The sequence below is a fragment of the Hypanus sabinus genome, chromosome 13 (assembly GCF_030144855.1).
Source record: "Hypanus sabinus isolate sHypSab1 chromosome 13, sHypSab1.hap1, whole genome shotgun sequence".
NCBI classification, from domain to species: Eukaryota; Metazoa; Chordata; class Chondrichthyes; order Myliobatiformes; family Dasyatidae; genus Hypanus; species Hypanus sabinus.
In genome coordinates, this window is record NC_082718.1 from 91,025,323 (window position 1) to 91,051,669 (window position 26,347).

The 26,347-nt window shown below is 38.7% G+C and overlaps 1 protein-coding gene across 8 annotated transcripts in view; it reads right to left on the reverse strand.

Moving 5' to 3' along the window:
• Positions 1 to 26,347, reverse strand: part of kdm2bb (lysine (K)-specific demethylase 2Bb) — a 237,774-nt gene that overhangs the window by 118,996 nt on the left and 92,431 nt on the right. For all 8 annotated transcript variants that reach the window (XM_059988188.1, XM_059988189.1, XM_059988184.1 and 5 more), the window contains 3 exons: positions 23,004 to 23,119; positions 11,246 to 11,372; positions 70 to 545 (listed from right to left, as the gene is read on the reverse strand). In XM_059988188.1, the coding sequence (XP_059844171.1) occupies positions 70 to 545; positions 11,246 to 11,372; positions 23,004 to 23,119 (719 nt within the window). The remainder of the gene's footprint in view (positions 1 to 69; positions 546 to 11,245; positions 11,373 to 23,003; positions 23,120 to 26,347) is intronic.

The following is a 26,347-nucleotide window of genomic DNA, read 5'->3' on the forward strand; positions in this document are numbered from 1 at the left end:
TTGAATAAAACTGCTTCCTAAATGGCTAAATGACCGTGTCAAGGCCTCTGAAAATTATACAAAACTAACCTTCATATCTTCCAGAAGGGCATAAGGATCTTCTATTCCTTCAGGGATGCATTTCTTGTTCTCTGGTAAGGATTCCAGTTTTTCCACAAGTGCCTTTAACCCTTTCAGTTCAAACTCAGTCAGGTGAATCCATTTGTTAGACCCCTCAGATACCGGCTGAGAGGGGTCAGGAGATCCGCTTGGGGTCTTTGGGCAGTCCGTCAGCATTGGTGACTTAGTACTGTCATTTGAGTCATTAGATAAAGTCCGCTTTAAATGCCTCATCGGTTTTTGTGTCTTTCCAGTGCTATCATTTCCTTCTGAATGTGTACTGCCGGGAGAAGGCAAATCATCATCAAATCCTTTCGTGTTTTGAGTGCTCATTTTATCTTTTGTCTCATCTTTCTCCTCCTTGACATGCATATCAGAAGATTCCTCATCCATGTCGAGTCGGGAATCTGATGAAGGACTCTCTGTATTTGGTTTCTTCTCTGTATCTGAGAACATTTAAACTCTAATGTAAGACGTCAAAATTAATTGAGAAAAGGAAAATATTTTATTAATATTAAAACACAATGATAGGCAATTACTATAAGGAATTTAGAAACAAAATGGAAACCACAAATTCCAGTACATTCAGGGCAATGTGCCTAAGCCACTCAGACAAAAATACTTGGGCTAATGCCTCTTGCCTGGTTGTAGACTTCAGTATTGGAGATCATGGCATTTCAACTGCTTGTACCATGAGTTAGTAACAAGGATTTCTGTAATATGTTTCTTTTGACACAATGGTGCAAGTGTCTGCCACTCTTTAGGTGGCAAAAAATCCTTAATTACCCTCTAATTTTCTTACCAATAGGTTTAAATATATGACTCCTTCTCTTATCAATTAGTTTAATTACTGACCTTCCTGCTAAAGGAAACCTCTTATCTAGGTCTCGACCCAGGTCCACCCTTAAATAAATTCATATATAAAATCATATGATTCACATCTATTAAATCTCCGTAAGACTTTGGGCAGAATGATGCATTTGTGCCCCGCCATTTCACCATAGCTGATTTATTATCCCCCTCAAGCCCATTTTCATGCCTTTTCCCCGCAACCTTTGACGCCCTTACTAACCAAAAACCCATCAACCTCAGCTTTCAACATACTCAATAACCGGGCCTTCACAGCTGTCCGTGGCCAGGCATTCCACAGATTCACCACCCCCGGTCCTAGAGTCAGCCACTATACAAAATATCCTTTCCACATCCACTCTGTCTAGGCCTTTCAATATTCGATAGCTTTCAATGAGATACCCCCATCATTCTTCTAAACTCCAGTGAGTACAGAATCTGAATCAGGTCTAATATCATCAGCAGATGTTGTAGAATTTGTTGTTACACAGCAGCAATACAACACAATAAATAAATGAAAAGCTCTAAATTATAGTAAATACACAAAATCACATATATACCTATGTGCGCGCGCACATACACACGATTGATTGATTTTATTTTTATATTATATTTTTTAAATATAAAAAGTAGAATTAAATAAATAGTGCAAAGAGAGAAAAAAAATGAGGTAGAGGGTTATAGTAAGTTTAATATCCATTCAGAAATCAGATGGCAGAGGGAAAGAAGCTGTTATTGAATCATTGAGTGTGTGCTTTCAGACTCCTGTACCTCCTTTCTGATGGTAGCAATGAGAAGAGGGCATTTCCTAGCTAATGGGAGTCTTTAACGAAGGATGCCACTTTTTTGAGGCATCGCTCCTTGAAGACGTCCTGGATGCTACTGTGGCTAGCGCTCACGATGGAGCTGACTGAGCTCACAACTTTCTGCAGCTAATTTTAATCCTGTGCCGTGCCCACCCCTCCCCCCACCCTGTATCAGACAGTGATGCAGCTAGTTAAAATGCCCTCTACTGTACATGTAGAAATTTGCAAGTCTATTTGGTGACATACCAAATGTCCTCAAAGTCCAAACAGAAATATAGTGGCTGTCATGCCTTCAATGTAACTGCATCAATATGCTGGGACCAGGATAGATCCTCAGAGATGTTGACACCCAGAAACTTTAAATTGATCACCCACTTCACCTGATCACTCGATGAGAACTGGTTGTGTGTGCCCTAATCTTACCCTTTCTGAAGTCCACTATCAGTTCTTTGGTTGAGTGCAAGGTTGTTGCTGCAACACCACTCAACCAGCTGATCAATCTCATCACCATCTGAAATTGGCCCAATAATAGTTGTGTGGTCAGCAAATTTATAGATGGTTTTTGAGCTGTACCTAACCACACAGTCATAGTAGTAACAAGACTAGAGCCATGGCTTAAGCACACATCCTTGAGATGTGCCTGTATTGGTTATCAGCAAGGTGGAGATGTTTTTTCCAATCTGCACAGGCAAGTTGTCTTCCAATGACGAAGTCAGGGATCCAGTTGCAGAAGGAGGTACAGAGGCCCAGGTTTTGGAGACTTTTGGTCAGAAATTGTGTTAAATGCTTAGCAGTAGTCAATGAACAGCAGCCTGATGCAAGTACTAGTATCTTCCAGATGACCCAAGGCCACAAGAAAAGTTAATGAGATCACATCCGCTGTAGACATACTGTGGAGATAGGCAAACTGCAGTGGGTCCAGGTCCTTGCTGAAGCAGGAGTTGATTCTAGCCATAACCTAACTCTCAAAGAACTTCATCACTGTCAATATGAGTTCATAGACAATAGTCATTAAGGCAGCTCACCCTGTTCTTCTGGGGCACTGGTATGATTGTTGCCCTTTTAAAGCAAGTGGGAACTTCCAACTGTAGCAGTGAGAGACTGAAAATGTCTTTGAACACTCCCACCAGTTGGTTGGCATAGGTTTTCAGAGCCTTACGGGTAAACCATCAGGGCCTGCCACCTTGCAAGGGTTCACCCCCTTGAAAAACAGCTTGACATCAGCCTCTGAGACAGAAATCACAGGATCACTGGATGACACAGGGATCTTCAGCTTTATTCTCCCTTTCAAAGCGTGAAGGCATTGAGCTCATCTAGGAGTGAAGCATGACTGCCATTCATGTTGTTATGTTTCACTTTGTAAGAAGCAATGGCCTGCAAACACTACCAGAGCAGACGTGCATCCAATTCCACCTCTGACCTCAATCAGAATTGCTCTTTTGCTCTTGAGCTGGCCCTCCATCAGTTGTACCTGGCCTTTTTGTACAGCCCTGAATCACCAGGCTTGAATGTCACAGATCTAGCCCTCAGCAGACTGAATATCCTGGTTCATCCACAGCTTTTGATTTGGGTATGTACGATATGTTCTCATAGGCAGATCTACACAGGTTTTAATGAAGTCAGTGACAATTGTGGCACATTCATTCAGATTTGAAGATGAATCCCTAGCTACTGTCCAGTCCATCAACTCATAGCAGTCCTGTAAGCGCTCCTCCACCTCCCTTGTCCATACCTTCTTGGTCCTCTCTATTGGTGTTGTGGTCTTCAGTGTCTGCCTATATTCAGGAAGTAGAAGTACAGCCAGGTGATCAAACTTTCCAAAGTGAGGCATGGGATGCCATGGTACACATTCTTGATGGTAGTATATCAGTAGTCCTGTGTGCTGCCTCCTCTGGTTCCACAAGTGATATGCTGGTGATAATTACTTAGGGACTTTTTAAGCTGAGTACAGGCCCAGAGCCAAACACTCCTTGTATGTTAACTCTTTCACTCCTGGAATCATTCTCATGAACATCCGCTGGACCACCTCCAATGCCAGCACATCTTTTCTTAAATGAGGGACCCAAAACAGCTTACAACACTGCAAGTGCGGTCTGACCAATGCCTGATAAAGCTTATATTCTAGTCCTCGCGAAATGAATGTTAACTGCATTTACCTTCCTTACCACCGACTCAACCTGCAAGTTAACCTTTAGGGAATCCTGTACAAAAACTGAAAGTCCCTATGCACCTCTAATTTTTGAATTTTCTTCCCATTTACAAAATAGTCTATGCCTTTATTTCTTCTACTAAAGTGCACGACATATACTTCCCTACACTATATTCCATCTTTCAGTTCTTTGCCCATTATCGCAATATATCCAAGTCCTTCTACAAGGTCCCTGCTTCCTCGACAGTACCTGCCTCTCCACCTAGCTTTGTAGTATCTTGACTACAAAGCCATTAAATCCGTCATCCAAATCATTGATATATAATCTGAAAAGAAGCAGTCCCGATACTGACCCCTGCAGAACACCCACTAGATGCCGGCAGCCAAACAGAAAAAGCCCCTCTTATTCTGACTCTTTGTCCCCAACAGTCAGCCAAATTTCTATCCATGCTGGTATCATTCCTATAATACCATGGGCTCTTATCTTGTTAAGCAGCCTCATCTACATCACCTTGTCAAAAGCCTTCTGAAAATCCAAGTAAACAAAATCCACAAACTCTCCTTTGTCTATCCTGCCTGTTATTTTCTCAAAGAATTCCAACAAATTTGTCAGGCAAGATTTCCCCTTAAGGAAACCATACTGACTTTGGCCTATTTTATCATGTGCCTCCAAGTACCCCAAAACCTCATCCTTAATTCCACATCTTCCCAACATCAGGCTAAATGGCCTATAATTTCCTTTCTTCTGCAAGAGTGGAGTGACATTTGCAATTTTCCAGTCCTCTGAAACCATTCCAGAATCCAGTGATCCTTGAAAGATCATTATTAATGCCTCCACAATCTATTCAACAAACTCTTTCAGAACCCTGGGGTGTCCATCTGGTCCAGGTGAGTTATCTACTTTCAGACATTTCAGCTTCCCAAGCACGTCCTCCTTAGTAATAGCAACAACACATACTTCTGCCCCCAACACTCTCAAATTTCTGGCATACTGCTTGTGTCTTCCACAGTGAAGACTGATACAAGATACTTAATAAGTTCATCTGCCATTTCTCTGTCCCCCATTACTACCTCTCCTGCACCATTTTACAGTAGTTCAATATCCACTCACATTTCTCTTTTACTTTTTATGTAACTGAAAAGAAAATTTTGTATCCCCTTTTATAGTATTGACTAGCTTACCTTCATATTTCATCTTTTCTCTCTTTATGGCCCTTTTAGTTGAATTTGTTGATTTTAAAAAGCTTCCCAATCCCCTAACTTCCTACTAATTTTTGCAATATTATATGCCCTCCCTTTTGCTTTTACGGTCTCATTGACTTCTCTTGTCAGCCATGGTTGCCTCGTGCTCCCTTTAGAATATTTCTTCATCTCTGGGTTATATCTATCTTGCATCTTTCAAATTGCCCCCAGAACCTCCAGCCATTGCTGTCCTACCACCATCCCTGATAGTGACCCCTTCCCATCAACTTTGGCCAGCTCATCTCTCAGAAGATTTTATCTTCTCCCTCTCAAGCTGCAGGGAGAATTGTATCATATTATGATCATTGTATGCTCCCTAATCAAATCAATTTGTTACACAACACCCAATTCAGAAATGTCTTTCCCCTGGTGGGTTCAACCACAAGCTACTCTAAAAAGCCATCTCGTAGGCATCCTACAAAATTGTCTCTCTTGGGATCTAGCACCAACCTGATTTCCCTCAATCTACTTGCATATTGAAACCCTCCATGACAATCCTAACTTTGCTTTTTTTACATGCCTTTTCTATTTACCATTATAATTTACATCCCACATCCTGGCTACTGTTCAGGGGCCTGTATATAACTCCTATTAGGGTATTTTCACCCTTGCAGTTTCTTAACTCTACCCACAAGGATTTGCAATCTTCCAGTCCTATGTCACTTCTTTCAAAGAATTAATTTCAGTTTTTACTAACAGAGCCACCCCATCTCCTCTGCCTACCTGCCTGTCCTTTTGATATAATATGTATACTTGGATGTTAAGCTCCCACCGAGGATCTTCTTTCAGACATGACTCAGTGATGCCACAACTTCGTACCTGTCAATCTCCTGTCAGTTTACTTCACTCCATTAAAAAAATAATCCACTGAGTTAAGATTGTCAAATCCTGTCAATTTTCTAATCAATCTGTGCACTACTGAGTACAGCTGCTGAGGTTAATTCCTGGAATAACCACTAGAAATCCAGATTTTTGATCCCGAGATGATCTCAAATGTTATTCTCTAGAATTTAAATCTTAAAGCATTGTATCAGTAACGGAAATCATATAACCCATCTAGGTTACCAGGCCTTTTAGAATGGGAAATCTACCATAATTTTCTAGTCTGTTTTTTCAGTGTGACTACAAATACACGATCATGGCTGTTAGTTCAGGGTTAATTGGCCTCAGGCATCAATTTCTGGCATTGCCAGTGTTGCCCATATTTGGTGAGTGAGTAATTTTAAAATCTTCACTGGCTAAGCTGGATCCTCCTTGTAATGCAGAAAACAAAAATGAACGTCAATGGTTATCAATACACAGCAAAAGTAATTGATCTCAAATGAAATAGGCCAAGCATGGCAACTGATAAAAAGACCCACTTTCTTTTTTGATGAACTTCCTTTTATTCCCGCCCCAAAAAACAAATCCACTGCCAGTTCAGCCCATCAGTATGTGATTAAGATTAAAAATACTGACATGAAAAACTGATTTTCAAATTAGCTGCACTCAAATTTTCTTTGCAGAGCAATTCAAATCAAAACTCAACCTGCTCTGTTCAAAGAGGCTACATAGTAAGGTTGAAATGTTTTGTGTGCATAGATCAGATAAGACATTAAAGTAGACACCACTCATGCAAAATCTGAATTAAATATCAAAGTACTGTACACATGAATGCTTTTCCACTGAATTACTTACTCACTCTATGCAGACCCAATTAACGTCAATAAAACACTGTGTCTAATTTTCAAGGCATCTTCAAAATGGCTGAAGACAAATGCTGCATTAGATTTTTTCATAACCAACTGCTACTCTTCATTGTATGTCAACAGGAGTGAACTGCAGTGTCTTAATCTTGTAGATCTTAATGCACTTTCTTATAAGTATTCATTAGCAGTCTTCAAGCATCAATTTAGATACTCCATAAAAGTTCAAGATACAACATTTATGATCTTGAGAGTTACCTATCACTATTTTAGTAGCATATTAAAGGGCATTTTCTCCCCATCAAAACTAGTGACAATTTTGAAGGCTAAAAATGGTTCTGGAGGCTCTCTAATAGCAAAGTCATATTAATCAGGGTTGAAAGGGAGGAAACGGACACTAGGACAGTTCAAGAGCAGCTTTACAAAAAATGTTGCTTTTAAGATACATTGATTGAACTAGAGTGGGAAACATAAAGGGTTACAGAATTTAAATGAAGCATCTCAACATCACCCTGTCTAAAGTCTAAATGACTAAGGCAGCAAGGAGGGGAAGAAAACAGCAGTGACAAAAAAAAAGCATGAATAATTTCCTCTCAACTCAGTAAGCTGCGACTGCTGTAGGGCTGCAGTAGGCTAGTTGAGTCAGAAGGGTCTGGTATGGTGCTGCATCGCTAAATAAATAAATATGCGTTACTGTTTCAGTTCCAATTACTCACAACTTACATCAATATTTTGGCTGAGGGATCCAAACGTATTTCCAAATTTGAAACAAAACTGAGAAGGAATGCAAATTAAACAAAAGTGTCTGAAACACAAACAGAAAATGCTGTCGGCCAGCATCTGTGGACAGACAATCCACTGTTGCCTCAGGTCTGAAACCTTCCATCAAAAGTGGGAATGTAATGATAGGACAAAGCTTCAAGGGACAAGTTAAGCAAGTGGACAACATCATAGAAGATAGGGTACAAGAGTGGTTTGGAAGAAAAAAATAGAAATTTAGAAACTAAGGTATTCTATCACGAAGGTAGGCAGGTGTGTCCCTGTTTGGTTAAAAAATGAAATTAAACCAATAAACCAGGAGATTTAGTGTTTTTGTGCATAGAATTGAGGAACTGCAAAGGTACAAAGATCCCAATGAGTTATGTACAGACCTCTGAATAGTAGTCAGGATGTGAGGTATAAATTACAATAGAAAATAGAAAGTAAAAGCATGTAAGAAAGGCAATATTACAGAGATCATGGAGGATGTTTAAATGCATGTACACTGGGGAGATAAAAAAGGCTGGTGGTGGAAACAAGAAAAGGAATTTGAGGAACACACACAAAATGCTTCAGGAACTCTGCTGGCCAGGTAGCATTTGTGGAAAAGAGTAAACAATCAATGTTTCAGGCAGAGACCCTTCATCTGATTAGGCAGCTTGTGAATAGTCACCTTAGTGAATAGTGACCATAATATGATAGGATTCACCCTGCAGTTTAAGAGGGAGAAGCCAAAAAATAACATTGTGGCCAGGTTTATAGACCATACGAAGACAGAGGAACAGGTAGTGTTGCAAAGGCAGAGACAAGACTTGGACTAGTTAAGTGACTGCGTAAAGAAGTGGCAGATGGAATACAGCAAAGGGAAGTGGAAAGTTATGCACTTTGGCAGATAAAATAAAGATGTAGGCTATTTTGTAAACAGGTAGAGAATGCAGAAATCTGAGGCTCTTAACTCCTTGTTCAGAATTCACTTAAGGTGAACTTGTAGGTTGAGTTGGTAGTAAGCAAGGCAAATGCAATATTAGCATTAATTTCAAGAGGACTAGAATACATGCAAGGATGTACTGCTGAGGCTCGGTAGGGTGATGGTCATATAGTAATTGGAATACTGTGAGCATTTCTGGGACGCGTATCCTAGTAAAGTCATGCTACCCTTGGAGAGAAGTTTCATAATGACCCCAGTAATGAAAAACTTAATGCATGAGAAACATTTGATAGATCTGAGCTGGTATTTGGAGTTCAGAAGGATGGGGCAGGTCTCATTGAAACAGCATATATTGAAAGGCTCGGGATAGAATGGACATGAAAATGATATTTTCATTATAAGAGAAGTCTAGCATCTGATGGCAAAGCCCCAGAACGCAAAGACGTCCCTTTAGAACTCAAATAAGAAGGAGTTTCTTCAGCCAGAGATGGTGATTCTGTGGAATTCATTGCCATGAAGGTCTGTGGAGACCAAGTCATATGGTATGGTAAGGGAGAGATTGGTAGTTTCATGATTGGGGCAAGGAATTAAAGGATCACAAGGAGAAGGAGGTTGGAAAAGAATCAGCTATGAATGAATGGCAGAGCAGACTCAAGAAGCAGCATTCATCAATGATTCTCACCACCCAGGTCATGCTCTTCGCTCGTTGCTGCAATCAGATAGAAGGTATAGGTGCTTTCGGACTCACAGCAACAGGTTCAAGAACAGTTACTAGCTCTCAGCCATCAGGCTCTTGAACAAAAGGGGATAGTTACACTCATTTAAGGTCTCTGTTATATTTCATGCTTGTCATTTATTGCTATTTATTTATATCTGCATTTACAGTTTGTTTACAGCTTACAGTTACTATTCTATAGATTTACTAAGTATGATTGCAGAAAAAGAATCTCAGGATTGTATGTGGTGACATATATGTACCTTGACAATAAATATACATTGAACTTTGAAGAGATGATTAGCCTAATTCTGCTCACATATCTTACAGTATAATATAAACCTCAGTCAGTCTGTACATGACCTGCATAACTTCAATCTTTTCCTTTTTACCCAATTAGAGTCACTATGATCTGTTTTTGTTTCCTGTTTGCCTATTTTCATAATTTACCACAAGCAACTCACATTGCATACCTCCATAGTTTGGATTATTCAGATCCAACTGAACTAAATCACATTCAATATGTATATAAAATTTTTACTTATTATTATCACTGTTCCCAAAAGTGCCCTTAACTACAAGACTAAATGGACTCTTTCTCATTACACAAGACTAGAACTAACAGGTGTGTGTTCTTTCAACACACACAAAATGCTGGTAGAACGCAGCAGGCCAGGCAGCATCTATAGGAAGAAGTACAGTTGACATTTCGGGTCGAGACCCTTCGTCAGAACTAACGGAAAAAAGAGATAGTAAGAGATTTGAAAGTGGAAGGGGAGGGGGAGACCTGAAATGATAGGAGAAGACAAGAGGGGGAGGGATGAAGCCAAGAACTGGGAAGTTGATTGGCAAAAGGGATACAAGGCTGGAGAAGGGGGAAGATCATAGGACAGAAGGCCTGGGAAGAAAGAAAGGGTGAGGGGAGCACCAGAGGAAGATGGAGAACAGGCAAGGAGTTATTGTGAGAGGGAAAGAGAGGGGAAAAAAATTAAAAATTAGGGATGCGGTAAGAAGGGGAGGAGGGGCATTAACTGAAGTTAGAGAAATCAATGTTCATGCCAACAGGTTGGAGGCTACCCAGACGGAATATAAGGTGTTGTTCCTCCAACCTGAGTGTGGCTTCATTTCGACAATAGAGGTGGTTATGGATTGACATATCAGAATGGGAATGGGACGTGGAATTAAAATGTGTGGCCACTGGGAGATCCTGCTTCCTCTGGCGGACCGAGCGTAGGTGTTCAGCAAAACGGTCTCCCAGTCTGCGTCGGGTCTCACCAATATATAGAAGGCCACAGCAGGAGCACCGGACGCAGTATATTACACCAGCAGATGGTTCTTTCTTTGTTTCCTAAACAAACTGATCTTGAAAATCATCTCTCATATATTTGGTAAATTGATCCTCCAAACTATTATTGTTCATGTTGAATACTCAGTCTATATATAGATTAAACATTCCCTGTTCATTGCAAGCACCTTTATCTTTCTAATTTATATTATGTCCTACATTATCATTACTGTGTGAAAACCTACATTTTACTCCAACCAGTGTTTTCTACCCCATGCCATTATCCACTAAAAAGATTGTCTGAACTAGAATCTTATATTTGTTTTTTTCTACTTTAGGGTGGACCAAGATGCTATTTTTCATAGGCACATCTTAAGATCAAGGCTTTTCAACTGTAGAATCCCACTAAATTCACACTAATTACAAGGATACAAGATGCCAGCAGGGGTTACTCACTATCAAAGAGTACGGTTAATGGCTAATTATGCCCTCCCTAGATCTGACTTAGTATTTTCCAGGAACCTTACTGGTTAAAATGGATCAACTATCACATGAGAAACCAGCTGGGCCATAAGGGATTAAATTAATTATTTCCACACAATCAAGCTATTTTTAGTCCACTTAAAGACACTGCATGTTTTATTGAATTTGTTAATGACATTTCATTTGTTTATAAATACTGACAAAATGTAACACAGCACATGAATATACACATTAATATTGCTTACCAATTAACATCGATTCCCTCTGGTACTGCTTGGTGAGATGAGACCGTTTTGTCAAACAGAACACATATCTTTCCAAGACATACCAGCACATTTCATAGTAGAAAGGATAACGGAACTTGGCATTAACCTGGAAAAAAACAAGCAATATATACTTAACGACTGCAAAAGGTGGTAAAGAATAATATGCATTTTAATCATTATTGCATTGATAATAACTGTGGATTAATAAATAGCTAATATTTACTATATGTAAATATTTTAGGTTAACAGTTTACAATGACAAATAATTCCTGAAAGGACCTAAAAGTAGTTACACTTTTTGCAACCATTTTCTTTAATTGGTCTATTGGATACAAGACAATGAGAGACATATTACATGCAAGATTGTGACCCTTTTCTCAAATCCACTGCCGAAATCATTCAGTATTCATATTTCACTAATAAAAAAATTTGGAAGGATTGAACAGATGTGCAAATTAATAGGGTATCCTGAAAAAAAGTTAATATAATTCAGTCTGACTTTTTTTTAAAAAAACACTTCCCAAGCAAGTTACCACTTTACACATTAAAAATGTAATAGGCAGAGGGTAAATTAGTAACATAGAGAGAGATAGATATGAAAAGATCCAAAAGGAAAAATAATGGGAGAAATTTTCCATCATCTATCATTGTCTATCTGACAAGCTTCTGATTTGGAATTTCCAGGGGAGTACTAGCTAAAAATGTATGTAAGAGTGTGAAAGAGATTAATCTCAAAGGTTGAGGGAAAGAGTGTTCCTCAAAATGACGAAGGATTGAGAATTCTCAGGAGGTTCTCCCAGAGATGTTGGATTGGAATTTTATTCAAGAGCAGCACAATTTACAAAACTGTGAGCATTTTTGCAACAGTATCTGCTGCACAATAGAGAGCTATTTTTATATTAATTACTTGGATGATTGTTGCAACTACCAGACAAATGAAACTAAATTGTTAATCATTGCTGTCAGACTACTTCAAAAGTCTACTATAGGTCTGCTTTTATGTCCAATTGTTTTGCTAATTGACTTGGCTCTAGAACAAATCTTCCATCCCAGACTAGCAATTAAATATCACAAAACAGAAATCCAAATTTAAAAATCTGTTAATAATGTACTGATAACACTAATCTTCCAAGCAGAGCCATGGATTATCTTTAATTAATACATAATCCACATTTTCACTTCTTTATACGTTTTCACTTCTTGCTCCCAAAGTTGTTGATTACCAAATAGGATTTGATTTAAACTTGCTCTTTAATATTTGGCAGAAATATTATCAGTCAGTATTGACCATAGGTTTCTGTAAGCTTTTGATTGCTTATCAATCATTACAGCCAAGCCTAATTCTCTTTTCATCCAACATGCACTTCCAATAAAAGAGGATGGTAACAATCATGATCGTGAATGAGGGCTCCCTTTGTAACTGGCGTCACAAAAGCTAACTGACATACTACTGGAGTTGTGATTAATAATCACATTCATACTAAAGGTAGGATCTTTCTGGTCCATGAGGCTCAACTATTGATTGGTCCATAAGTGAAAATTTAACTTCCAGAGAATTTATCCAATTTCATAAGAATTTAAAATTTAGATCCAAAACACTTTCACTTACAGGACAAGGGACTGAAGAGACACAATGATTTACTCAAGTTTATCCAGATGAGTAGTTGTGTTAAGCAGAACAAGTAGGTGATCTACCTGTTACCCTGTGACAACGTTGCTTAAATGCATCGTCTTTCCTAGCAATTGTTTATCTGTGGATAATTGTCTGGATTTTGCTCAACACCTCCCTCTGTGGGAATTCATGATCTTCCCAAAAGAGAAACAATCATCAATATTACTGCAACATCACTTAACAATGTCAAAGTTACATTTGCTTAAACTGATGAGGTGCAAGCAAAAATGAAATTCTGGTGAAAAGAAATTAAAGGATTTTTGTACTTGCTGTAAACTTACTGTACCTAGAGGATTTCCTTTTTAAGATAAGTTACTCCTTTACAATTTTAATCTACAACACACAAGGCAGACCCTCATATCTCCCTCTAACATGTTCATAAAACTACAAGCACAAAAGGATAAATCTGGTTCCAGTGCATGGAACGTTAAATAGGTGCCCTTTAACAAAAGGGAAAGCAAGTGATGTTCTCCTAGGTTTCTTTCAATAGTGCCCAAAGCAGTCAAAGGCAATATCCTGAGGCATATTGTTCTGCAAATCCAGCTCCTGAGGATAAACAATGAGATCAGACAAACCAAACCAGAGTACAACAGATGACAGAAATCAGAAACTGAAAACAGAATATTCAAGAAACACTTAAATTAAGTAACATCAGAAAAAGGGGAAGGTTGGGGATAAAAAGAAGTTTTAAGATTCAGAAACTGGGGTGGAGGATGAGAGAATACAAGGATAGGTCTATTATTAGGAAAAAGAGAAATCATTCAGTCACCTAATAAGAATATTGCTACAATGAGGCCCTTCAGAATCTTGAGGAACACTACCTCCTCTTCTGTCTGGAGATATTACAACCTTCTGAATTCAATACTGAATTTCTACAACTTCATGTCATCCATCAGTGATGCTATTTCATATTCTTTTCTTTTCCCTTTCAGAAAATGGAGCACATTAGCCTGACCAGCAGGTCTTTCTGCTCTGCATTTTGCAAATCTTACATGTTCTGTTTGTCTAAGATATCACTCTATAACTTCTCCCTTTCAGATGATTCTACTTACAAGTTATCCCCATGATCACCCCAGTTTTATACTGTCATAAGCATAACACCCTGCAGCATAACAGGCTTCCTGATGGCCAAACATCTTCATTCTGATTCCCATTCCAACGTGTCAATCCTTGGCCTCCTCGTGACAAGACGAGACCACCCTCAGGATAGGGGAGCAACACCTTATATTCTGCCTGGACGCCTTCCAACCTAATGGCATGAATATCAATTTCTCCTTCCAGTAAACAAGTTTCCCCACACACCCCCCCCCCACCCGTTTTCCTCTATCCTCCACTCTGACCTTTCATTTCTCACCTGCCTATTACCGGTACTTTCCCCTGGGTCCCCTCCTCCTTCCCTTTCTCCTATTGTCCTCTCTCCTCTCCAGTCAGATTCTTTCTTCTCCAGCCCTTGACCTTTCCCACACACCTGGCTTCACCTATCACCTTACAGTTAGCCTCGTTCCCCTTTACCACCCACCTCTTCATTCAGACATACTCCCCCTTCTCTCTCAGTCCCAAAGTAAGGTCTCGGCCCAAAACCTCAACTGTTTACTCTTTTCAATAGATGCTGCCTGACCTGTTGAGTTCCTAGTGTTTTGTGTGTGTTGCTTTGGACTTCCAGCATCTGCAGACTTACTTGTGTTTGTGCATAGTAGGCTTATTGTCATGCAGTTTTAAAAAAGTTTTTATAAGATCATCTTTTTCTCTGCCCTTTTACTGCATTTTAAAACCTATATCTCTATATTTTAAAATTTTGATGAAAAACTTAATGACCCAGAAATAAATAAACAAACATACTTGCGCACATGGTATAGGAACAGAATTAGGCCATTCAGCCAAAAATATTTCTTCCCCTGAAGATGTGATATGGTCTGCTGGATTATTTCAAACATTTTTACATGCTCAAGTGATGAGGCTTGAAACTCTATTTGACAAAGGTCTGCAGCCGATGGTCAAAAATGCCAATAATTTAGACAAAAACAAAATTAAGATATCCTTTTAGTGAAATCAACAGACAGTGCCTATAAAAATTATTCACCACCCCTTGGAAGTTTTCATGTTTTATTGTTTTACAACATTGAATCACAGTGGATTGAATTTGGCTTTTTTAAAAAACACTGATCAACAGAAAAAACACTTTCATGTCAAAGTGAAAATTTCTACAAAGTGATCTATATTTATTACAAATATGAAACACAAAATATTTGATTGCATAATCATTCACCCTCTTTAATATGACACACCGAGTCATTACTTGTGTAGTCAATTGGTTTTATAAATTGAATAGTTAGTTAAATGGAGATAACCTGTCTGCAGTCAAGGTATTTCAATTGATTGTAGTAAAAATACACCTGTATTGGGAAGGTCCAACTACTGGTGAGTCAGTATCCTGGCAAAAACTACACCATGAAGATGACAGAACACTCCCATCAACTCTACTAAAAGGTTATTGAAAACAACAAGTCAGGCAATGGATATAGAAAATTTCCAGGTCACTGAATATCCCTTAGGGTACAGTTAAGTCAATCATCAAGAAATGGAAAGAATATGACACAGCTGTAAACCTGCCTAGAGCAGTCAGTCCTCAAAACACTGTGTGACCATGCAAGACGAGGACTAGTGAGGGAGGCCACCAAGAGACCCATGACAACTTTGGAGGAGTTACAAACTTCAGTGGCTGAGATGGGAGAGACTGTTGCCTGGGTGCTTCACCAGTCACAGCTTTATGAGAGAGTGGCAAAGAGAAAGCCTCTGTTGGGAAAATCATCTTCAAAAACACACTATCCCTACGGTGAAGCATGGTGGTGGTTGCATCATGCTGTGGGGGTGCTTCACTGCAGCAGGCATGGGAGGCTTGTGAAGGTAGAGGATAAAATGAATGCAGCAAAATACAGGGAATTCCTGTATTCCTGGAGGAGAACCTGATGCAGTCTGCAAGAGAATTGTGACTTGGGAGAAAATTGTTTTCAAAGGAGACAATGACCCCAAGCATAAAACTAAAGCTACACAGGAATGGCTTCAAAACAGCAAATTTAATGTCCTGGAGTGGAGTCAGACCTCAATCAAGTTCAGAATTTGTGTCCGGACTTGAAAAGGCCTGTTCACTCACGATCCCCGTGCAAACTGACAAGAGCTCAAGCAGTTTTGTAAAGAAGAATGGGGAAAAATTGCAGTGTCCAGATGTACAAAGCTAATAGAGACCTATCCACACAGACTCAAGGGTGTAATTGCTACCAAAGGTGTATCTACTAAATACTGAGTTGAAGTGGGTGAGTAATTCTGTAATCAATTATTTTGTGTTTCATAACTGTAATAAATTTAAAACAATTTGTAGAAATCTGTTTTCACTTTGGCCCAAGAGAGTCTTTGCTGTTGGTCAGTGTCAAAAAAGCCAAATTAAATCTACTGTGATTCAATGTTGTAAACCAATAAAACATGAAAACTTCCGTGTTGGGTGGGGAAAATACTCTTCTCTCTCTTTTTTTTTAGAAAGGTACTATACCATCTATCACAAAAGTGATCTTTGCTACCCAAACCCTACAGCCCTTATCCTTTATTTTGTACATCACTTCAAAGCGTACTAACAACTGCCCTCATTTGTAATTTAGTTTATGAGAAATTGAAAGGTACTGACCTCTGCCCCTATCAGTTGCACTCTCAATAAGCTTCTAATTACTGTTCCTTTGTTACACTGATGAGTGAAAGCTCTAGAACAGGAGCTCCCAATCTTTTTAGTGCTATGGACCACTGCCATTCCGTGGACCCCAGTTTGGGAACCCCTGCTCTAGAACCATTCCTCAAAGACTCCCAAAATAGTGGAACCTTGTAATGATTTGTTTGTTGTTCTTGCCAGATTAATTCTTGGAAACAATCAGAAGAATGAAGTTTAATCTCAAATCTGAATCTATACCTCATATGCACAACGAAAAACAAAATTCACGATGAAATGCCACTTTCTTGATGTAGCACAAAGAATGACATGCTATTTATATTTTCCTAAGGATTTGCAAAAAACTATAAATATTTTGAAAATTTGAATTCCTTTGTAAAATGCTGTAATATAACTTATTAATTGTACTAGGCATAAGAACTTTTACAGACCAGACCCGAGGTTACACAAAAGATCCTTCATTTTAAACTTAAATTATCAAAAGCCTGTGAATAAGCCAAACTAGTCTTATCTGAGATCCTTACCTAATATAATCAGTTTCATGCACCCCAAGGAGTGAGGATAATCACTGCCTCCATTTTACCTTTCACGTGATGGTATATCACAATTTTATGTGCATTTATTCCATGGGAAGATTAGAATCAAAAAGACTCACCAGGCTGCCCATCTGACAAGCATATAAAAACCTGAAAGGCATTTTACACTGAAGAATTGATTTTCACAGTGTGGATGTGATACTTTTGCTTTTAATCTGTTTCCCAAAAGATAATACATATACTGGTGAATCTCCCACGGCGCTGTAAGGCTCTCTTACATATCTGTCATTTTGCTAACACCTTCTGTTCAGCCTCTACATTTGTCTGTCTCTTCATATTCTCTCCTCTAGAATCTGTCCTTTTCTGTTCATTTCTTTGGCGTGGCAGATGGTGGTGGCATAGAACTAAGCCAATAATATCTGAAGGTTAGGAAATAGACTTTTTTGAAAAATCTAAGACTCAAACGATACTGGAAGTCGGTGGAGTTTGCGTGCTATGAGACAAGAAAACAGACTAATTATCAAAGAGGCAATATACAGTTAGCTCATGGATTAAATCAATTTTTCAGCACAACTGTTAAAAGCTCTTAAAACCGTGCTGTTGAAGTGTAAAATCCTGGTCACTTCAGGGGTAGAATTCTGCTCAGTTGTATCTCAACTAAGTGCCTGCACCTGGCAATAAGGAGTTTGAAAATGAATCATCTGAACCACCATTTAAAACATTACTCATCTCCTGTACTGGTGGTGTCCAATCTGACCACCAAAAACTTAGACAAGGCGCTGGCCAAACTACCTGGCAGTTCGGAGGCTGTAATCAAGATAGATCCAGGCAGCCTTCCCTACTGATTTTCTACCTTCCTCTTTCTGCATCCACTCTGATATCCCTTCCTCAACATCTGGATGATAAAGAAGTGGGAAGGTCACAAACTTACTATCTAAAACTCATTATACGGGTGCAACAGAGGTAAAAAAAAATCAATAGACATCCGAGGGAGAATTGCTGAATATATTCAACGAGATAGTAAACATACTTACACACAAAAGTTATCAAGAATACTGAGATAAAAGATCCACCACGATTGTATAAATGGCAGAGCCTGCCTGAAGTGCCAAATAAATTATGCCAGAAAAGTGTCTATTAGTTATGTATTTCATCAAAACAGATAACCTTGTATCAATTCTATGATGGGATTTTATCCAGAAATATTTTTAAATCTCAGCTTTTATATCTTACTTCTAACATAGTGACTGATGCCAAAATTATTCTGAATCATTAGTTATCACAGCAGGAGTCTATATTGAAAATGTTCTATTTGAAGTATTTAACAGGTTTTCAGAATCAGGTTTAATATCACTGGCAAATGTAAAATCTGTTGTTTTATGGCAGTGCAATACTTCATTTAAAAAAAAATTCTAAAATACAATCAGTAATATAGTTGATTCTGGTTAATTGGCCCATCAGTTAATTGGGGCAGTTGCTTATTTGAGACAACTCTTAAATGACAAAAACTAATAGACAAAATAGCCAGGACTCCCCAAATTTATCTGGGACATTGTGCCACTTGATTGGGGCAGGAGACTGCTGTCAAACAGTTTCTAATTGGCGTCAGTCATATGCACTTGTGTAGCTGTTAGAAACTACATTGAACTTAGAGCAAACAGTTTTTGAGTAGCGTAACGTGTATGGTTATGTTAAGTTATCAATTTGGGCCAATTGATGCAGATTCAAAATGCTGTGATTTTCAATCATTTTAGTTTAAAGGCATTATCTGCACTAGGTGTCTGCATCGATTTTGTTCATTTTCAGTCAATCGAAAAAAAAAGGATTAATTCCTCCATCAACGACTATTAGGAACTAATACAGTTTGATAGTATTCTAGTAGTATTGGTAGTGCTCTAATTTGATCTGTATTTCATTTAAATACAGAATTTGTTACTGAGTTAAACAGTGTCCTTTTTTTAAAAAAAGAACACCTTTTTAACAATTTGCATGAAACTTCAGCTAACTGGAGCAGCTGCTTAATTGGGCCAAAATCTATCGGTCCTGGTGTGTCCCAATTAACTGGAAGTGTGTGTGTGTGTGTGTGTGTGTGTGTGTGTGTGTGTGTGTGTGTGTGTGTGTGTGTGTGTGTGTGTGTGTGTGTGTGTGTGAGAGAGAGAGAGATTATACGTAATATATGTACTAAATTAAATGAGTAGTACAAGAGAGAATTAAGGACAAGGTAGTGTACATGGGTTCATTGCTTTATAGTCCAAACTATGACAATGTACAATTCCACAGATATCAAATTGTGAAACTCAGTCATCATTCATCACATTACAACTTTGGGAATAATTAATGGTTGTCTGTTTGATAGTGAAAGCCATCACTATTAGCTCTGACTTCAGCTGGTATTCACAATGATTAATGACAGATTGGTAACAGGTTATCAATTACAGATGGCAAATCCATCTCATCATTTGTCATCTTGCTTTGGAAAAGCAGGCAAACATTTTAGTGGCTAAGATTACCTAACATGATCTTACCAGCACCATATTGCCCTGTACAAAAATATCATTTAATGCAGTATAAGCATTACTTGCATAAAACCATGAGATATAGGAGCAGAATTAAGCCATTCGGCCCAAGTCCACTCTGCTATTCAATCATGTCTGAATTTTGTTTAGCCCATTCTCCCCATAACCCTTAACCCTCGTGGCATTCAAGACGTGAATCTCTGCCCTAAATGTACTGAGTGATTTGGCCTTCACAGACTCTATATCAATGACTTCTCTAGATTCACCATCTCCTGTCTGAAGAAATTCCTCCTCATCTTAGTTTTAAAGGGACATCCCTTTATTCTGAAGCTGTGGTCTCGAATCCCAGGCTCTCCTACTAACGGAAACATCCTCCATACATCTACTTTAAGGCCTTTCAGTATCTGGTAGTGGGCATGATACTACGGTACAAGCATACAACCTCTCCCTCCCTGTCAGCAAAATAAAGAGTGATCATTATCTTCAGGAAGGAGGGAGATACACATGCTCCAGTTCATATCAATGGTGAGGAAGACGAGAGGGCTGGATTCAAACTCCTCGGAGTGAACATCCTTGATTGCCCATCCTGGTACACCCACGCAAAATAGAAAGCATTGTCTGGATGCATCCTGGCTTGATACGGCCGCTGCTCTTCCCACTGCTGCAAGAAACTGCAGAGCTGTGGATACAGCTCAACACATCACAGGAACCAGCCTCCCCCTCCATCGACTCTGTCTACACTTCTCGCAACTTCGGAAAAGCACCGAGCATAATCAGAGACCCCACCAACCCCAGGCACACTCTTTTCTCCCCCACCCATTGAGCAAAAGATACAAAAATCTTAGAGCACATATAACCAAGCACAAGGACTGCTTCTATCTCACTGTTATAAGACTTTTTGAATAGTTTCCTGGTATGATAAAAACCTTACTGACAACCTAAACTACACTCTAGTTACACTTTATTCCACACTCTGTTATTGTTTTACCTCATACTAACCTTAATGCACTGTTGTAATGAACTGATCTGTATGCAAGTTTCTCACTGTACCTCTGTACATGTGAGAATAAATCAATTTAGCAGATTGCCACATCTCTGACATTGTTGCAGTTATCATCTTTATAATGACTTCATTACTCTTTTAAAACATTTCAAAAAATTTTGCAAGGTTTCCAGCTTGAGATAGGGTCCAAGCTCCAAGTACATAGAGCAGGGTAACACTTTAAACATGCAGAAGTAGAGGGGAAGCAGCGGATTACCAAAAGTACTACATCATAATTGTCATTCTCACAAATTATTGCAACAAAATCCAAACAACTCCATTTATAATCCTTCCTCCCAGAGATATCAACTCTGGTTATGCATGAATAGGTACCAGCGGCAATGGCAGGCTTCTAGCACCTCCCCATGGGTCACTACCCATGCAAGAGCCTGGTGATAAAATGTACAATTGAACCTTATCACACCTTATCAGACATTCACATGAAAATATCTGAGTGATGATCTGCAGTGGGATTGGTGCTCTATAGGCAACACTAGCACACATCAATACTGACATGAAAGAAAACAAATTTAGGATTACAACAGAAGGTGCTTCTTTAAGGCTAGTTCTTTATACTCTTTTAAGTGAGAAGATGAAAAATTCACACAAAATTCTAGGTGCAGTCTGACCAGGACCATGTATAATTGCAAGAGGGAAAGATGTGATAGCTCTACGCAGAGATGGGTTAGATGAGATTTACATGCCATGTTTTCAGGAAAATATTAGTTTGGAGAAACAATGGTATGGAGTAGCATACCATTTGCTGGGATAATGTAACAAAAATGTTACCAAACCAGAATTTTCAGGAAAACATATAAACCTGTACTTTTTAAAATCAATTACAGCATTAAATGTTTCTTCTTTGAAACAGCGCAGAGTGATAAAATATTTAATTGAGGTGTATAAAACTCAGCCAGTTCTCCACAGTGTTATTTGGACAAGTGTAGTTATATTTGCAATGAGACTCAGAACTAAGGACTACAAAATTTTTTCACAGATGAACGAGAGACTGATGGCCAGCGCCAATTTGGTCAGCTGAAGACCCCTTTCCATGCTGCATCTAGAACTGTATAAGTGAATACAGGATAGCTGAACGCTTCTCCTTCACACTGTAAAAGGGCAGTAGTGGTAGAATTCTTCAATGCATTTAAACAGTACTTGGATATGAAACCAGAACCTCATGTTTATGAACCAACATCTGGAAAGTACACTGAATAGCACTTGTTGGTTGGCGTTGCTAAAATGACAGAATGGGTTCTTTGGACTTGATAAAACTTCAATGATTCTCATACGACAAAGTACACTATTCACAGGGTCAATTAAAGTGCACCAAGTTCAAAGAAAATTATTTGTTAATTTAAACCAGACTTTATGTGATAAAAATGGAATGTCTTATGAGGTTGTAGGTCTCCAATTTTAGGCCTATGGTGCAGCATATCATTTGTTGGGATAACGTAACAAAAATGTTACCAAACCAGAATTTTCAGTAAAACATATAAACCTGTACTTTTAAAATCAATTACAGCATTAAATGCTTCAAAACAAAAGACTTTTATTTTTGGAAAAGGGAGCGACTTTTCACACAAACCAAGTATGCAGAACTAAATATCACAATCACCAATACAGATATTATATCTTTGAATCCAAAAGAAAATATTCTGCATATACAGAAATAGGATTTTGCAACATTACATTGCTTAATTAGACCAAAAAAATTAGCAAAGTGATCCACTTTTAAGAGGATGATGCATAGTAATGGGAAAAAATTTGGACAGCAAAGCAAACAGCCTAGTACAGTACCAAGTATTCGTGTTCAGTATTTAATCACACAATCAGGATCATACCGCAATACAAAAAAAAAGGAAAATCATGCATTGAGTTCTTTGGTTGATGTCATTTGTTAATCACAGCTACATTGTCAATGGAGTTTTCAGAATGTTCCCATTATTAGAGTGAAAAAACTAAATGTCACAGGCTTTAATCATACTTTGTGAAACGCAGCAAAGTATTCAGTACTCAGACAAAGTACTGAGAAAAGGATCAGTGTTGACTGCAAAGCAATCTACCTGCTCCACCTCCCCACCAGCTGAGTTGCCTGCTAATAATCACAAACTGTACAAAATGTGAGAGCCTAGATAATAGGAATGCTGAAAGTAATGGAGAATTCATCTCAAAAGAAATAAGGACAAACAAGTAAAGAGCGAAAAATTGCTTTAAGTCTGCATTCATTATAGAGGAATTACCATGGAGATGACTTACCCGAGTTCGATCCTCAATCCCATAAATATAAAGCTGCATGGGAATATTAAAGCTGTGCAGGAAATTTCCGCCAAAAACCAACGTGTCTACTGGAGTGTACACTGCATGGATCCATCCTGAAAAAAAACATTAACAACTTTAGTTTGTTACAATTTGAAGCATGGCTATTAGGCATTTTAAGAGGGTTTGTTAAAGCTCTAACACGATGGGTCTAATTCACATTGAACAGTTAGGGCCTTGGGAGAAAAATAGAAAAAGGTGCAAAAGATTTATAGCATATCTGACAGAAGAAGATAGTCGGCTACATTGGGAGATATTCACAAAATTCTATTTGTAGCTACATTGCTGTTACCTAGGGTTCATTAAGCAGTAAATAAAATGACTTTCATGTTTAAGAACATTTCATTACAATATAATACAGACTGCAGGCTGAACGAGATGACAGGTTTGTATGATCTGATCTTTACAGTTCCTGCAAGTTCCATACAACCTCAGGACAACAGGGGTGAAGTTTCTAACCATCTTTTCATAATCAGAAAAGACAAGGAAATTCCAGGGCAAAAGGGGAGTAAAGGAAGATTAGGGAGGATGAATGCTGATTTTCTGGAACAGAAAGATCTTAAGTATTTTTGGTGCACTGAAGCATCCTGTTTTCTCAAGTACAGAGTTTCAGTTTCCTTTGTAGCAGTCTTCATGGTTCTCCAAGAATTCTACTTTGTGTGGTGAAGAGCATCTCGCATCTGGCCCTGTAAGTCTTGTATTTATGCACATGGGATTTCACATTCATTTATAATTTTGAGGCTCCTGACCTTCTTTAGAAATGTGCATTTGGCTCTTGGCTGAAAATGGTTGAACATCTCTTCTCTAGGGTGTTTATGTAACGTCACGTCAATTCCGTGAGCCACATTACTTATGCCCGAATTCTGCTCTGTTGCTGTTTTCGTATTTTAATATTATAATTAGACAGTTTAGATGCTGGTCTAGATCCCTCTTAAATATTTCTAGAGACTCTGCTCTTACTCATCTGGGTACTTACTATTTCCCCTCAATCTTTGTCATCTAGTGTTATTCAACTCTGATAAGGTTAAAGGATTTCTGCAGTCTTCCCAATCTACACCACTCCTAATTTTGTACACCTCAATTACATTCCTTCTTTTTCTCTTCTGATCAAAGGAAAAAGATCAAGCCCTTATCCTCATAACTAAAATTGTGGGACGTCACTCCATCCCATGCAAGTGAATCTCCTCTGCATCCTCTCCAGCACTTTCACATCCATCCTTTAAAAGGTTCAAAGATTAATTTTATTGTCACATGTACAATACAATTCCAACGTTTGGTTTCTCCAGACAGCTATGAAATGCAGAAAGATCATGGGTGTTGCTGAAAGAAAAGACATCAAGTTCCCCTCCCACCCCCCCAGCATGATAAAGAAAACAGAAACAAAACTCACAAATCCCAAAATCCCCCACCCACTTCCCCACAGAAAAAAACAGCGACAATAGCAACCCCTCCCCTGCAGGAAAAAAACAGTGACAATAACAATCCCCAAACCCCTCACTCAGAAAAAAGTATCAAAACCCCTACCCGCACCCCCCCCCCCACACACACACACACACAAAATTAACAGATCACCCATTTGCTTATTGGCCACAAGAAAATAAACAACAAAAAAAAACTGAAGGAGACCAAAATAAAGTGGCCAGAACTGCATATTGTACTCCAGATGAGGTCTGACCAATGCTTTATAAAGCTGGAACACAAGCTCACTCGTCTTGTATTCAACATCCCAACTAAAGGGCAGCATCCAAATGCCTTATTAACCATTATCTACCTACAATGCCAACTTCAAGATTCTTTGGACTTGTCCACTAAGATCCTTCTGTTTCTCAGTACCCCCAAGACATCAGCATTCGCAGTGTATATCTTACCATTAGTATTACTCACAAAATGCATTGCTTTACAATTATCAGGATTAAACTACACCTGCCATTTCTCAGACCATTTCACTAATACATCAATATCACCCTGTAATCTAAAACTCTTTTCCACAGGTAGTGTTACCTGCATAATGACTGACCATACCACCTACACAGACATCTAAATCATTCGTGGCACAAGCATTCAATCAGAAAAAGAACTTCCACTATCACCCTATTGTCAACCAGTCTCTCAAGAGTGACCTTGTTAAATCTAAGAAAACTTTATCTACTTCACATTGCTACCTCCTCAAAAAATTCATTCCAATTGGCTAGACAAAGATGCCCTTGACAGAGTCGTGTTGTTGATCTCTGATTAGTTCCTGTCTTTCCAAGTAATCATTAATCTCGTCCCTCAGATTAATTGACCATTGAGCACATCTACATGAAATGTTGCTATAGAAAAGCATCAACGACCTTCACTACCCAGGCCATGCTCTTTTCTTGCTGCTACCTTCAGGTTGAAAGTGCAAGTGTTTAGTACTCACACCACCAGGCTCAAGAACAGTAACTACCCCTCAGCCATCAAGTTCTTGAACAAAAGGGGATAACTACACTCATCCTATTTCTGGTGTTCCCAGAACCAATGGTCTCACTTTAAGGACTCTTTATGTTGTTACTTCAGGCTCGTCATTTATTGATTCTTATTTGTATTTGCATAGTTTTGTTGTTCATTGTTGTTCAAGAGGATGACATTATTTAAGATAACCCAATTCTCTAGCTTGTACAATGTTTGATAAGGATACATAGAGAAACAAAAATAAGCACATTCTCAATTAAATACACATTGAAACTGCCAGCACAAGTTTTGGATATTTCTTCAAACTTTCAAAATACCAAAACCTGTAACCTCTCCAATCATCTCCACAGTAGATGGTCCCAAGCCCAGCTGAGAGAGGAGGAGGGTTGAGAATGGGGCTATCAACCACAGCCTGTAAAATCCCAGAGCTACAGAAATGCCAACAGGAGCTCCAAAGACCATATCCCTGGGAGAGAAAGGCCCGTCACTTAGAAGACCTATGAAGCCATGCAGTGAAAGCCGTAAATCCATGGAATCCACAAGACTATGGTGAGGTGCTTTCGGTGGCCAATGCCCCAAATAAGTGCGATGGTCTTAAGAAGAAGAATCTCTCAAATCAGCAAGGTACATCAGTCTAACAATGCCAGCATTCAGATATTGGACAAGAGCAACAGGACACAGCTGTATAATAACCTTTACATGATGCTGATGTGAGGTCAGAAGAGTTATATTTCTGCAAATATTTTGATCAGTCATTTCATTGTAACTGCCACAAGGGTATGCAGCAAGATGAATGTTGAGGATCTGCAGCTATAAAATTAGATTTGAAGGGGAGGAATAAGGAGATA